This window comes from Hemicordylus capensis, chromosome 11 (genome assembly GCF_027244095.1).
Source record: "Hemicordylus capensis ecotype Gifberg chromosome 11, rHemCap1.1.pri, whole genome shotgun sequence".
Classification (NCBI taxonomy): domain Eukaryota; kingdom Metazoa; phylum Chordata; class Lepidosauria; order Squamata; family Cordylidae; genus Hemicordylus; species Hemicordylus capensis.
In genome coordinates, this window is record NC_069667.1 from 4717406 (window position 1) to 4732599 (window position 15194).

Sequence of the window (15194 nt, forward strand, 5' to 3'; positions counted from 1 at the left end):
GCCCAGCATCCCTCCTCCTGTGGTGTTGCTGCCATTGGCTTGAGGTTTCTTTTTGGACTGAGTGCCCTTTGGGGACAGGACATCATCTCATTCAGGTGTTCTCGGTTCCTTTCTCTGTGCCTGTCATCCGCTTGGAGTCTTTTGGTTGGAGAGTGGTCTAGAAATATGCTTAGCCGCAGAAGTCCTTGCTTAGATTCAAAAAGTGGCCGTTGCTGAGCTGTATCCCAGGGCTGGGTATCTTGACCTGGTTGCCATGGCGCTGGGGTTCCGACGATCCTGATGGGGATGGAGGTTCCGCTGCTGCCCTGGGAGCCTCTGGACCCGACTGGTGACAGCAGGGCGTTGCGGTCTCTCCTGCTGCTCACGCCAAAGGTTGTCCATTTGGGGCCACCAGGGAGTGCTGCACGTGGCCTCCTCTGGCAAGGGGATCAGCGGGAGGGATCACCACCCTGCCTCAAACAGGGTCAATGGGTGGGGGGTGGCGACCACCAAAGTTCTCAAAGCGGTTTGGGTCATGGTGAGAAATCTCGGAAGTGAGTCCCTCCTGGTCCCTTTGGGCTGACCCCGGTGGATCTGAACAGACTGGCCCATCCCATCCTCACTCCTGCTCTCCTCTCTCCTGGACAGGACAAGGGAGAAGGAGGCCCCTTACTCCGCGGCGTGGGCAGCCTTGATGGAGCTACTCCTGTGGCTCCACTCAGGTACGTTCTCCTGCTCCTCCTGGGTTATCCGGGCCCAGTCTTGATTGGTGGCACCATGGATTTGAAGACCACTTGGGACCCTTTCAAGAAACATGGCCCCTGCCAGGGTTTCATAAGCTGCCCCCCCCCCCCAAGAGGTCCCTGTTCACAAGAAGCACCAGACAGAAAGGAATGACAGCAAGGGCAGGCCAAGGGGTCTCCAAAGCCCATCAGTCTGAACTACCTGGGCTTTTGGGGGAGGCTCCAGGGGTTCAGGCACAGGAGGCGAGGCAGGGCTCTCATGCACATGGAGCTCTCTAGGGTTTCCAATGGGGATGGGTCCCCTAGCCTGCTCTGCCAGGACTGGGGGGCTGAGAGGCCCCATGGGCTGGTGTGCCTGGCCCACCATTTCTCAGTGCCTGGATTCCAGGTGAGCCCTGCAGCCACCCAGAGGGGGAGACTGGAGCCAGGGTGTGGCTGGCTGCTTCTTCAGGGCTGGATCCCCTGGTGCCTCCTTGTGTAGCAGAATTCCCCAGCCCGAGCTCAAGTGAAGGATGACACCAGCAGTTGAGAAAAGCAGATTTATTGTCGACAATTAGATCTCGGTGAAAATAGATTTCAAAGCCCGAGATACCCGATTACATTTCAGTTCCAGATTTTATACTCATAATAATTACATTCAGTGCATACAATCTTCATTGGTCAGCATCACTTTACTGTCATATTACAAATATTATAATTATTGCAATGGGATACATTCCTCTAGTACAATGGAGCATTTCTACTCTACACATGATAAGCAACACTATCTTTCTCTTGTCCAGCTGTGCCCTTGAAACTGTTAGTTTGCAGGCTTGGCTATCAGGAGATAGAAGGAAAGGGGCCTCCCTTCACATTCCAGCCAGGCCAGCAGAATGTATGATTTTACAACTTGCAATTAGCAACAAGGCAACTTACAAACCCTATTCACCATTTCTTGACCAAGGCAAACCTGAGTTCTGCCTCACTTGAGTGGCAGCAGGGGAAAGGGAGCAGTTGGGATGGGGAGCAGTGGAAGCCCCTCTGGGGGGCAGAAGAGGAGGTCGTGGCAGCCCCTGGTGATGCTGAGTCAGACCATCGCTCTACTCGCTTCATGGTGGTCTACTCTGACCAGCAGCCACTCTCCAAGTCCCAACCAGCGGAGCTGAGATGTTTTAGAGGTTTTCACACTAGGCGACATACAGGGGCGTAGCAAGGTTGGCGTGGGCCCAGAGACCAGATTTTAAAATGAGGCCCCCCTCAAAGTCCAGGGCCTCTGCACACCCCAGGCCCCCAAGGATTTAAGTCTGATATTTCAAAATAAGTCTGCTGCCTGGAAATACATTTCAGTGAATACACACACAAACACTTCACAATATATAGTGATGTACATTGAGAACTATATATTTGTGCTACTTTTAATGCCCAGAACACACTAGAAACACTAATTATTAAAATGTCCCCCTTGCTGCAGATTAGCAAAGGAGACTTTCAACCATGCAGGGTGAGCCTATGTCTGTTTTCTCAGAATTTTGAACAAATTCAGTAAAGTTTGATTGCAGGAGGCTTTTCAGAGGAGGCTTTTAAAGCCCTTTAACACACCTCTCCTCCTCTGGAATGGAGGTGCTGCATTCCCAGGTTGGCCAGATTGACCCTGAAGTCCCTGCGAGTTCTTGGGGAGCCGTTCACACCCAAGAAAAATAAAATAAAATAAAATAAAAGCACCACACATGCTTCACAGTTCTCACTCAGACTTTCTGGGTTGCAAAACAACTTGAGCATAAGTGCATTTATCAGTGAATGAATGAACATAGTATTTTTTGTTCCAGAAGTTTTTAGAATTTTCTGCCATGAAACAGGCCACTTATAGGGCTTTTTTTTAAAGCCAGCAAATTTCCCAAGCTGTTTTAAATTAAATATTCAGAGACTTCTCAGTCTCCCCCCCCCCCCCCGTCCATATCAAAGCCCTATGGCAAGCAGATCCCTAAATATTGGGGGGGGGGGGCGTGGTGACCACAAAAGGAGTTCAGGTTCTACCTGGCAAATGCTGGGCTGGGCGGAGGGTCTGCTGCAGAGAGCTCTGGGGGCCACCCTGCCTGCCTGCCTGCCTCCTTCCTTTCTTGGGGCCTCCCTGCCAGCCTACTCCAGTTCAGGCTTGACTGAGGCCTACACGGAGGCCTCCCTGCAAGCCCCGCCACCCGCCGGTCAGCTGAGAGGCGCCCGGGAGGAAAGCAGCTCTTCCTTGGCAGCTGGTCTGGTGCCTCGATTGCCGGCCGGGAGGACAAGCAGGAGAGAGGCGGGCAAGCAGGGCAAGTGGCCGAGGGGACCTGGGGCTGGGCAGGGGGCAATGGGGAGTCATGCGAGGAGTCTCTGGGGCCCCCAGGCCCCCTCCTCCCCTTGCCTAATAGTAGTTACGCCCCGGGCGATATATCAATTAGATTAAACTAAAGAAAGTCCATGAATGTTGCAGGGAGGGGGAGGGTTCTTGCCTCCACGCCCTGCCACGAGGCATCCGGCTGTCCGTTGTTGGAAACTGGGTACTCGGGGTTCCTTCGACACACTCACTCCCTTGTGTCTTGTGTCTTTTTTCTCCTCTCAGTGACTTCCAGCCACAGGAGATTAACGAAAAGCGCTCCGTGACCGAAACCAGCAAATGGTCACTGGTAAGGGATGGAAATCCAGTCCGTACATGGCAGGGCTGGGAGGGGGTGGGAGAGACCCCATTTGAAGCGAGTCTAGAGGGAGTGCGGGAGACCCAGTCTGAGCAGGTGGGAGGAACGTTTTGAGAACTTGTCTTGCAAAGCCATAGGCTTCGAAATTTGCAGTGGTAGTAGCCGTGAATTGGGTGGGTGGGAGGAGTGACCATCGGGGCTCAACTACAAGTGACTCATGCCAAGGTGGACGCCCCTCCCTATGGAGGAAGTAGATGGGAAATTGGGGGATGGGAAGTGCTGAGAGGGAAGAGGGGTGTCTCTACCTGCCTTCCACCCCTCGCTTCTTCCTTCCGCTCTCCTGCCCCAAATCACTCCCCCCCCACCCCAGGGTTCCAGACTTTGATTTTCTTCTGGACGACCAAGCACAAAACATGTCCAGAAAGGGAGCAGTCTGGAGGGGAACTAGAGTGGGGAAGTCTTCCTTGGGGCAGATTGGGCACTTCTTCCACTCTGCCCCTGCTCGGCTCCACATCACCCCCTTTCCGGCTTGGCTTAGCATGTAGTTGAGCATCAGAAGGGCCCTCAAAACACCAGGCTGCATCAGATGGCCAGTAGCTCTTCCCAGCAAAGAGAGAAACCTAGCTAGGCTTCTCCGATCTAAAAGCACCTCCCCTGGATGTGAAACCACAGTGTCCCTTACAGCAAGAGGCCTGACTCTCATTCCGGATCCTGTGACTCCAAATGGTCTAATACCTAGGATCTCACCCAGCTCCCCAGGAATGGGGGGGTGGGGGGGGGAGGCTGATCTCTGGGCTTCAGTAGATTTTGGGGTTTGTTTCCTCTCTGAGCATTTATTTTTTGAATGAATGGAAACAGATACCATTCCTATGTGTTTCCATTCGCTCTGACACAATGGCACCCATGAAATAAATGGCCATGATAGTGTGTCCAGTTTGTAGGTCCCATTCGCTGACATTGGTTTTAGGACTGGCTTCTTGTGGTGTACCTGGGCTCCCACTCAAGGCCGGTCGATCTCTATCGGAGACCGAAGGGGCAGCCATCTCTTCCCCAAAGGCATTGCCCTCCATTCTGCCACCCATGACATTCTGGCAGGGCAGGGCCTTGTTCTTTAAGGAAGGTCCCACGCGCTGGAGCTTGCGTTCATACCCGGTACTTCAGGAAGGATGCACTCTTTTTGTGGTGGGGAAAGAGAAACCAAAACCAATGAGTGTAAAAATAGACTAAAACAGATATATATATATATATATATATATATATATATATATATATATATAATGAAAAATCAGCTGAATGAAAAGAAAATATAAAGACAAAAATTTTAAAAACTCAAGTTTCAATGAGATAGATATACAGTAGATATATAGATATATATTGCAAGACTCTAAATAGTAGCTTAGATGCATCGTCAAGACAAGCAATATGAGAACAGGAAGTGTCTCTTTTAGTCAGCAACGCAACTGCAGGGGCCCAATTCTGTGGGGGAGCGTCCCCAGCACCCTTTTGAGGTGCAAAGGAGCCACTTCCTGCTTTAAGCTCATCTGTTAAGGACCCTTTGACGGAGGTGTGACGTTTAGCCCCCAGACGCCCTGGAAAGATCAAGTGGGCGTCAGAGCACCCATTCCTCTCTCCTCTCTCCTTGACAGAAGTCATTCTCGGACGGCTCCAGGATCCAGCATGTCAACAGTGGGAACGGGATCCTGGATGAAGCGGTTGCCAGCAGTTCCCAGAGGAGGTAGAGTTTCTTCTTGAAATGTTGTGTAGGGAAGATTTTCTGTCCCACAGCCGGCCTGGATCTGGGATGGATCCAGTGCAGCTGACTGGCAAGAGGTGCAGGACCTACAAAAATGAGGTCTTCATACATTTTGTAGAAGAATTCAGTCCTACAAGATGTGGTGGTGATGTCCACTAGCTTGAAGGTCACAGGGGACAGCTTCCTGGAGGCATTTGGCTGTCCCCTATTGGAAGCAGAGTGCTGGGCTAGATGCATCTTTGGTCTGACCCAGCAAGGCTTTTCCGAGGTACTCATGCCATTGTATTTCTTCCTGCAGTGTCTTCACGGTTGAGGACGATGGGTGGTTCCTGCAGACCATTGCCACCGCATGGTCTTGTGAGGTAAGGACACCGTTCCTGTCACTTTTGTGGATGGGATGGTTGAGGAGTGAGGGGAGATTGCATCTCCGCCTGCAGCAGACAGAAGTTGGGACGGATCCAGAAAGGGAACCCGAGACCCTGACATGGATCAGGAGATGAGACGGTCTTCCTGGCAGAGAGACTCAATGTCTCTAGACTGAAGAGGCATTTCTTGAGAGACAATCATCACCCCCTCAGGTCAAAACAGCCACCCAGAGTCTCCACAGCAGGAGGGATGGCCCTCGCTCCAGACTCAGGGGCCCACCTTGTCTCTCCCTTTGGAAAGAGGGAGCTAACCTGGGAATAGGAGAGCAGAGGACATGGTGGGCTTGCATGAAGAAGACTCTCGGGGCCAAACTATAAATACCAGGGGGTCCCATTCGCTTTTGTGTCCATTCCCCATGAAAGGAATGCAGAAAAAAATGGCAAGAAATTCTCTCATTTGCAGGGTGCCGACATCGAAGAGGCCGAGATCCCAGAGGTCAACCCAAGGGATCAGGAGCTGGACGTGGAGAGTTTCATCAGTTCCCAGAGGTACTCTTTTCTCAGCTGGAGGGGCAGATCCAGAGCTCATGGAAGCAGAAGACTTTCCTTAAGAGCCCATCCTGGGGCCAGGGGAGGTGGTTAGTTTAGCAAGAAGCCAGGGGTGGGCAGAAGCTCTGCGAATCTTGGAGAGTTGTTTTTCTCCTCCTCTTTCCACAAGGGGACAGGGGTCTCCATGCCCAGCCTGTGGGCTTCCTGCAGGCATCTGGCTGTCCACTCCTGGAAACAGGGTGCTGGGCTGCATGTCTCATTCTTCTCATCAAGCAGAGCTCTTCCTAAGCACTGCAGTTCTGATCTCACCTGTCGTCTTTCTTTCTTTTCTTAGCGTCCAGAGGCCAAGCACCGTACAGAGGAGGCTGCACAATACTGCTGCTGAGGAAGAGCCATCCCTTGGAGAGGTCAGAAAGCATCCACATCCAGCCCCTCCCTTGGAAGGACTGAGGGTTGTGCGTGTGGGTCCCCCGTGTTGCCCAGGAGTAGAGAGAATGTGGAATGGCTCCAGTTTGAGAAGCTGCAGGGTGGGTGGCCACCTTCTGACAAGAGTTTGCTTAAACCTCCGAAATGGCCGTGCTGTGGTGCAGAATTGGCCTCCCCTGTAGCTCTTCTGGGACATCAAAGGTCCACTTCCGGCCCACTTCCTGTATCCAGCTCACCTGGTGATGACCACTGGGAGGTGCCCGGCTGGCCTTTTCCCCGCCGAAGCCTGGAAAGCTCAACGCGAGGGCCAGAGCAGCCATTTCTCCCTCCTCTCTCCTTCACAGAGTTCTTCCTTCCCGGGGGCCGAGACTCCGCAAGCCAGCGTGGAGGACGAGGGGTCGGAAGGGGACGGTGACACCAGTTCCCCCAGGTACCTTTCTCAGCTGAAGGGCAGCTCCTGGGATCATAGAGGCAGATCACCTTCCCTGGGAGCCTGGGGTGGGGGCGTTTCTGAAAGGCCTGAGCACCCTGGAGGGATAGTTCCCTGCCCCCCTCACTGCACGAGGACAGGAGCTCAACACAAGGAGTAGACTAGCATTGGGTGCAGCACAGAGCCCAGAAAATGCATTTTCTCCCTCTCGCCCCACACACCACATATTGAAAGCTACGGAATTCACAACCCCAGGATGGGCTAATGGCCACTAGGTTCAGCAAATGATTAGACACGTTCATGGAGGAGAAGCCAATTGCAGACTATTACCCATGATAGCCAAGGGACTTCAGAATCTGCAGGATTGTGTGTGCATGAATAAACACATTTTGATGCCACATATAACCAGGTCTCAAGTGGTTCACAACCAACTAAATAGGCATCTGGCTGTCCACTGTTGGGCTACACGTGTCTTTCACCTGATCCACAGGGCTCTTGGCATGCATGGATGTTCTTATGCCCTGTCTCTCCTTTCTTCTCTCAGAGTCCCGAAGCCAAAGAAGTGGCTAATCAAGAGGCTGCTGAACACTGAAGTGGTGGAAGACTCGTCCTCGGCAGAGGTCAGGAATGCTCATCCATTTTTTCAGGTGGATGGGCTCTGGGTTGTGTGTGTGTGTGTGTGTGTCCCCTGTTCCCCGATAGGAGACAGAACCTGGAACAGTTCCAGTTCTAGATGCCGCAGGGTGGGAGGGATTTGGATGAGTGGGGTGGGAAGAAAATGCAGGGCTCCCGTTGAGGCACTGGGAAGGGGTTGGAAATGTGGTGGAAGGCTCTTCTGGGCAGAGATGCCAAATGCCTTTGTTCTAAGAGGCACGTCTGGTTTTAGAGCATGGCTGCACAACCTTGGCCCTCCTGCAGATGGTGGCCTACAACTCCCATAATCCCTGACTATGGGCCACTGTGGCTGGGGATGATGGGAGTTGTAGTCCAACCATGACTGGAGGGCCGAAGTTGTGCAGCCCTGTTTTAGAGGGTCATCCGTTCATTGGAATCCTCAGCGCCCCTTACAGCACGATGGATGACCCCAAACCACCTGCTCCTCTGGAAAGTGTGGTCAAGCCCTACTCAGCAGGAACAGGGTGCTGCCTGGACTCAACGCTAAGTCCCTTGGGCTTAGTTCCCCCTCTCAGAAGCCTCGCAAGGTCAATGCAAGCCCTGGAACAATCCAATTTCTCTTCTCTCTCCTCCCCAGTGCTCCTCTACGGACGAGGACGACACCATGTATGAGGTGAGCAGCATCGAGGATGAGGTGTGGGACTCTCCACCGGCCCCCGGTTCGGCCAGGTAGGTACCCTCCTCTCAGCTGAAGGGCCTTAGGAGCCAGTAGGGAGTGGGGGGGGCTTTTAGCGTAGCCATCAGAAGGCTGCAGGGGACAGGAGCAGCTCCCCCATGTCTGAGCCCCACAGAGGGGTGTTTTCTCCTCCTTGCCCTCTAAGAACTCTGGAGGGGGAGTTCACCCGAGGAAGCCGATTGGCAGCAGGTGCAAGACAGACACCAGCAAGTCTATTGCTGGCTGTTAGCAGAGGGAGCTCCGAGACCCCCATGCTGTTGGCATGACCGGGTGTTGGGGAGAAGGAGCAGGGGAGGGCTCCTGTCTCGATGCCCTCTTTGAACACTTCCCAGGGCTTCTCAGTGGGGCACGAAAGGCTGGACTTGGGAGATCTCTGGCCTGATGAAGTTCCCCTGCCAGCCACCTCCCAAGGGAGGCGAGATCCTTGCTCAGCATCTCTTTGGGTGCTCGTGTTCTTCTCCAGCTGGCTGCCATCTCCAACAGGACAGACCTTTGAGCAGCTTTTCTCTCTCCTCTCCTCTCTCAGGAACATCGGCGGCGAAGAAGAAGGAAGAGGACAGCTGGCCCCAGACTGGTTCTCCTCGGTCCATCTGGGAGAGGTAAGGGGCGGAAACCAAGGGTGACTTCCCTCCACCCCTCCGCCCTTCCTTTCCTGCACTACGCAGCATGGCGGCTTGGATGGCAGCCACTGTTCACACGGGAGGCGGGGACTTGCCCTTCCCCCTTGGGGATGTCTTTCCCTTGCAGTGGACCTCATGCTCCCTGAGCCAGAGGCAGCACCCTCCAGGCCCAGATGTGCGTGCAGACACCCATGGCACTGGCCTGGCCCCGGGGATTCTCCTGACCCATAACTGTCCCTCGGACTGTGTGCTGAGGCCCGGCCCTCCCCTTCTCCTCAGGGGAGAGCAACAAAGAAGATCGGGGACGTCATCCGGTGCGTGGAGTATGCCAGTGAGGTGGAGGAGAGGTTCCCCGAACTCCTGGTGGGCCTGGTGAACAAGATCCTCACCGGCCTGCAGAACACCACCGAGGGAGTGGGGAACCGGGAGAGCCAAGACCTGCCTCCTGAGTAAGTCATGGCGCTGGGGAAAGCGAGGCCAGCAAGTCCTCCTTCCAGCACTCTGGGAGGACAGGCTAGGGCCATTTGTCCCATGTCCCACTCTGATGGGTGAGGAGCATTTCTGGCCTGTTGGGGTGACTCTGGCACGGTGGTCCCCTCCCTCAGCTACACAGAGGAGACCCCAGAATTTGCAGCCCTCTTGGATCTGCAGAGAGCCTTAAAATGCGTCTGCGGTGTTAAAAAACCAGCTGTGGGGAAAGTCACTTCACCCCGTGGTCTCCCTCCCATGGTCCAAGACACTCCCTCCACCCTTGACACTACTATGCCACCCCGCAAGGAGACACACACTTTGGGGACAGTCACCTCCTCTTCTCTTCTCTGCAGGGAGACCTCGCAGATTGTCCAAACCCTGCTGGAGAGGGTGGCACAGGTGACCCCAGAGAAGACCTGCTGGGAATCCCTGTGCTCTCCGCAGAGCTGCCTCCAGGGTGTGGCCCTCTTGGTGAGGTAAGTAGGAGTGAAGAGGAGATTTCTCAGGAGGGTCAGGTCTGCTCTTTCCGGGCCTTCCGCCCAGGACTCAGCAGGGTCCTTTGGTGTGTTGCAGGGCTCTCCTACAGACACCATCCTCCACAGTGGCCAGGCTGAAGGCATACCTGGCTTCCCTCTTCAGCCTGGACAAAGATCCCGAACAGCATTCCCTCGCAGAGGTGGCCTTCTTTGTGGAGGTGAGCAGCGAGTTCCTCAGCGTGGGCTTCCCTGAGAGGAGGGTCTGGCCCCAGGGGCTGATGGATGTTTCCCTCCTTTCCCTCTTTTAGCTGCTCCTGAAAGACAAAGACTTCGCCGCCTTGGAGAAGACTTGGACGCTCCTGGTAGCATGGCTAGTCCACCCCAGCCAGAACATCCGCTACCTGAGCGAAAGGGGACTTCTCCAAATGTATGGAAAGCTGAAGGCGGTGAGTGACCCAGACCCATGACCCCGGGAGCATCTCTGGGCATGGAAACTCCTCTCTTTGGGGAGCCCTGCCTGAGGCTGGTGCTCCTAGGCATCCCCAGGTGTCATGGGGAGATTTCTCCAGTTGGGTGGATTTAGCCTGTGGAACCCTTGCCACAGGACGAAGGAGAAATCCTTAAGGGAAGGCACAGAAATGCATCTCTCCGAGGGAGCCCTGATTCCCCACGTGCTCCAATGCCGCCTTCTCCCCCCTCTTTGTGCCTCCGGGATGGCTTGAGTGATCTCCTCCCCAAGGCAGTGGATGGAGGCCAAGCGGCATCAGCCCCCCGAGAGGCCTGTGGTCTGTTTAGCAGGGGGTGGACTAGCATGTGTGGAAGAACTCCAAGGATCCACCTTTTTTCACCCTAGGCAAAGAAACCCCAGGATTTTAGTGCCGGGATCCTGGGAGGGCTCAGGACCTCCAGTCTGGAAGCCACTTTGGGGGTCCTGGCCTTCATGGAGCGGCTGAGGCACTGCCCATCGGAACATCAGGCCACCGTGAATGCTGCCCTGGCTGCCCTGTGCCGCCCTCTCTTCCACCACGTGAGTACTTGCACGCCAGCCCTCCGCCCCGGCTCTATGAGGGCCGGCCAACCTGTAGATTCCGACCGGGTTGGAGAAGGGAAACCGGACACCCCCTTGAGACCTCTTGCAAGAGACCCATGCAAGCTCTTCTTCATGGTGATGGAGGTGAGGAATTCCTCCCTGCCAACGACAACCCCTGTTTTTTTGTAGGAGGAGGCTAAGATCCGAAGGGCAGCCATGAAGACCCATCTGGATCTCCTGCAGCACCGCCACCACCATCATGAGGGTACGGAAGAGAACATCACGACCCTCATCGCGGTGCTGATGCACGTGGAGGATGAGGACCTGGAGGTAGCACAGGTGAGAGCCCACTTTTCCCTGCCTCCTCTACAAAGGTGTTTAGGCTTCCCCAAGTCCAGCCGCCCAGTGGCAGGCCTCAGAGCTAGCCTCACGGGGTGGTGAATCATCCAGCTGTCCCGCTGTGGCTTGGCCCATCCAGGCCTCTCTGAAACCTTTCAGGGAATGGACCTCTCCACCCCCTTCCACTTTCTCTTCCCAGAGTTCATCCAGGGCCCTTCTTTCCTGGGATGGGGAAAAGCTTCCCCTCTTGAATCTGGCTGTCCTCGGCTGTGCTTCAGCCAACGAGAGGCCACCAAAGTCCAAAATCTCCCCTACTCCTTGAAGCCCCCTAAGAGGTTTCTTGGAATCCCTTGGGAGGCTTTTCCACTCCCATTCCGGTCTTTCATTGGCAGGCTGCAAAGGACAATCTGAGCCTCCTGGCAGAAGCCCTCCTATGGCACCTGGAGGGCAGGCTGCTGGCGCGGGACTCTTACAGCCTGCAGGAGCTGCTGCACAAGATCGCCAAGCGTCTGGTAAGGGCAGCCCCTCCCTGTCCGTCCCTCGGCTCAAATGGCTCAAGGACCTTTGGGCGATGCTTTGCTCACTCGGCATTTGTCTTTGCTCTTGATCCCAGATTCGGCAGCTCGGCACAGAGGACGCCGTGGAGATGGAGGCCACCAACATCCTGGGCTTCTTCCTCAGCGAGCAGCCTTCAGTGAGGAGAATGGCTGCCCTGCTGATCGGTAAGGGAAACAAGACTTTTGGGTCTCCCTTAGTGGGTCGTCTTGGTGGGCAAAGGTTCACTCTCTTGGAGGGCACTGCCAGAAGGGTGTGGGGGGGCAGGAGCTGTTCCCTCCCCAGGAGGACTGGCCCAGTGAGCGTTAGCTAGGAGTCTTGACTTCATTTCCTCCCAAGGTGACATAAGAGTCCCTGGAGGAATGGCTCAATCTGTCAGTCCCAGAGGGAGCAGAGAGGGGAGGACTTCCTCTCCTGAATGATGGGAAGTGAGCTGTCCATGCGCAGGGTCCTGAACTGTGCTCCCATTTCCTTCCACCCTTGTTTTTAGGTCACCTGGTCCACAAAAAGGGCAGCATCCTCACTGAAGGGAACATAGAGACCTTCCATGCTGGTAAGTGTGGGTTTCTGGGTAGGAAGGGGAAGTTTCTGTGAGGGGAGAGGCCTAGGTTTAGGGACCACAGACCCTCAAATGGAAGGTCCCGGTTGCATCCTCAGGGATGCCCAGCAGTAGGGTTTCCCAGAGTGAAGGGGAGAAAGAGTCAGGACTTGCTCCCTCTTGGTGTGGAAATGGTGGGGCTTGGCGAAGGGTGGGGTGATCTCTTCATGCCATTGCTGAAGTTTCTCCTTCATCCTTCCAGCGCTGGAGAGCTTGCTTGGCGACCATGACCCCGAGGTCGGGAGAGTTGCCTGCAAGACGGAGAAGATCGTGAAGAAGGCCTTTTCCCTCCACTCCCGGCACGGGTTGCGGGCTGCCGTTCGGCGCTTGTGGGCAGGCTGTAAGAAGAAGAGACACCCGCCAGAGTACGGTGATCTCTCCACCTGACCGACTGGTGAGCAGACCAAGGCAGGGCTTCACTGGAAGGGGCCCCGATGGTTAGGGAGGGGGCTGGGGCTGCAGGAAGGGCGGGCAGGAATCTGAGCAGCCCTCCCTCATGTTGGAATGCCATCTTCGGCCCTTGTGGCCAGTTGTACAAATAGCCCAAGGGAAAGAGGAAAGATCTCTCTTCCCTCTGGGAAATGAGGACACGGCTATTCTGCCAGGAGTCCCGGGTGCTGGGTGGTGTCATGGGGGAGAGTGTGAGAAGACCCCCAATCTCTGAACCAATGTCCTTCTCTCTTTCCAGGAACAACAGCCCCGTGCTCTCCCCTGGAAGATCAGCAGCTGAAGGGAGACTGAAGAAACACCATGCAGCGCAGTGGATGCGGACCAGCCAGAAGACCTCCTCCAACCCCGTGGATAGAAAGAGCTGTCCACAAGACGGCAGCAGGGAAGTGCAGTTCTGTCTGAGGAGTGAGGGGGAAGCAGGCTCCACTCCCCTGGCCCAAGGAAGCCCCGCCTCTGGGGTGCAGAAGCCCCTCCCCTTGCCTCTGCTGCAGGCTGTGGGAGGAGGCTACAGGACCACCCTGCCCCCAAGTGGCCCTTGGGAACCATTCTTGGGCTCTCCTTGGGTCCGGGGAGGCTGTGTGGCCCCAGCAGGAGGGCAAGGTCACCGCCTCCCTCCATTTCCACCAGCTGGCCGGGGAGTGCCCCCTCCTCCTTCCGCCTTTCTCCCCTTCCCCAGCGGCCTGGCTTCCCCTGGCAGGGGAAGCACCATCCAGGCATCCGCCCCCTCCCCTGCCGAGGGTGTGCTCCTCCCCCCCTCCCCTCCCGCAGCCATGCCTCACTCCCCCCTCCCCCCTCCCAAACCGGGGCAGCAGCAGAGGAGCCCGGGAGACTCTGGGGGCCCCCTGCAGCCCCAGTCGCGCCCCCTGGTGCTGCCCGGTGGCAGGCCAGAGAACCCTCCTCTCCCTCCCGCTCCCTGCTGTGTAGCACCTGATGAGGCGTCCAGCAGCAGGCCTCCCCTCCCAGGCCTCCCCAAGTCTGGGGCGCATCCCCTCCCCTCCCCTCCCTGTTACACCAAAGGGGCTCCTCCTTCTCCACCCCAGAGGGGAGGGGGCAAGGGAGGCATCAGCCACCAGGTCTGCCGAGGAGGCCGAGGGAGGGTGCTTGGGCCAGGCTGGACGATGCCTCGACCTCCCGCTGCCTCACTCACCCCTGCTCCCTTCCATCTGCTCTGGGCAAGTGAGGAGCCCCTCTTGCTCCAGCAGGCAGGGGGGAGTGAGCAGAAGATCCTCTTCGGAGCGGGGCGGGAGGTGTGGCCATGACACCGTCCCTTGCTGCACAGTGGGGAGCCCGAGGTCGAGCAGAATTCTCTGGCTTGCCCCCCCATCAACCCCCACCCCACTGCCCGATCCCCGCTTGCTGGGCTGCCGGAGCGGAAAGGGAGGAGGAGCAGGGCAACCCCACTGACGCTGCTTTGTGCTTCTTGCAGGCATGTGCTGCTGCTGGGCGGCTGGAGGAGTCCGTCGATCCGCCCCAGAAGAGGAGACCAAGTGAACGTGCCTGCAAGGAGCAGGGTGGGGGTGGGGTGGGGGGCTGGCTGGGACTCCCCCCAATTTTGTTTGCCCTCCCATTGCCTTTGTGACCCTGGGCTTCCTTCCTTCCCTCCCTCCCCCTCCCTCCCAGGGGCAGAATGGGCTTTGCTGGTCGCCCTGTTGGGGGCCGAGTAGGAATTTTTGGCTTTCCAACAGATTGGCCGAGATGGAAAGTTTTTTTGCCTACTCCATTCTGCCCTGTTTTGTTTCCTTTAGTTAGAAAGTTAAGTGACGACTTGTGGTCTAATTGAGTATCTTAATAAAGTTGCCACTTTTGTTAGCATCCCGCTGTTTCTTCCTCTTTCCTTCTCGTCTCCCTTGGAGTCTTTGTGCCAGATCTGGTCAGGGCCGGACGGGGGGCCCTGAGAGGGCGCCAGACTGTGTGTGGGAAGGGCGCCAGATTTGGAGGAGAATCGGTCGTGAAGGGTGAGAGTTGGGGCGCGGGGGGGCACCGCACGGGTAGGGCACCCCGGGAATCTGCCCTGTTGGCCTGTGGGCCAGCCCGAGCCTGCAAGTGAGTGTGAACTGCCTGGGGGATGCCACCATTAAAGGTCTCCTTGGAGGACTGCAGCCTCCATCTTCTTCTGCATTTGCAGCGTTGATGCATAGCTGGACTTTACACACAACCCAGAGAGGAGAAACCAGTGTGCCTGCTACAGAGGTGTGCAGCAGGCACTTTGACCAGAGCAATCCTTCTCTTCCTAAAGACTTCTTAACATGGAGCAAAACTCCCAGAGTCACCAGCACTCCAGCCATTCCTAAACAGAGGGTGCTGCTTGCCAGGAAGAATGATTTTTCAGCGAGTGCCAGGAAAGATTGGTGACCAGGTAGCTGGGAAGCAAATTCAGCATTTGCTTGGGTTTTACCATGCTTTTCCCTCTG

The 15194-nt window shown here is 56.0% G+C and overlaps 1 protein-coding gene across 1 annotated transcript; it reads left to right on the forward strand.

The window, feature by feature from the left end:
- Nucleotides 1–673: 673 nt before the first annotated feature.
- LOC128335575 (uncharacterized) lies at nt 674–14595 on the forward strand. Its single transcript, XM_053274102.1, has 22 exons — nt 674–701; nt 2863–3007; nt 3298–3361; nt 5017–5105; nt 5422–5485; nt 5952–6037; nt 6372–6444; nt 6808–6893; nt 7438–7513; nt 8146–8237; nt 8771–8843; nt 9144–9313; nt 9689–9811; nt 9909–10029; nt 10120–10257; nt 10665–10838; nt 11031–11180; nt 11573–11692; nt 11794–11902; nt 12226–12288; nt 12536–12727; nt 13022–14595. The coding sequence occupies exons 1-21, from the start codon at nt 674–676 to the stop codon at nt 12718–12720; spliced, it is 2229 nt and encodes a 742-aa protein (XP_053130077.1). The 3' UTR covers nt 12721–12727; nt 13022–14595.
- Nucleotides 14596–15194: the final 599 nt, after the last annotated feature.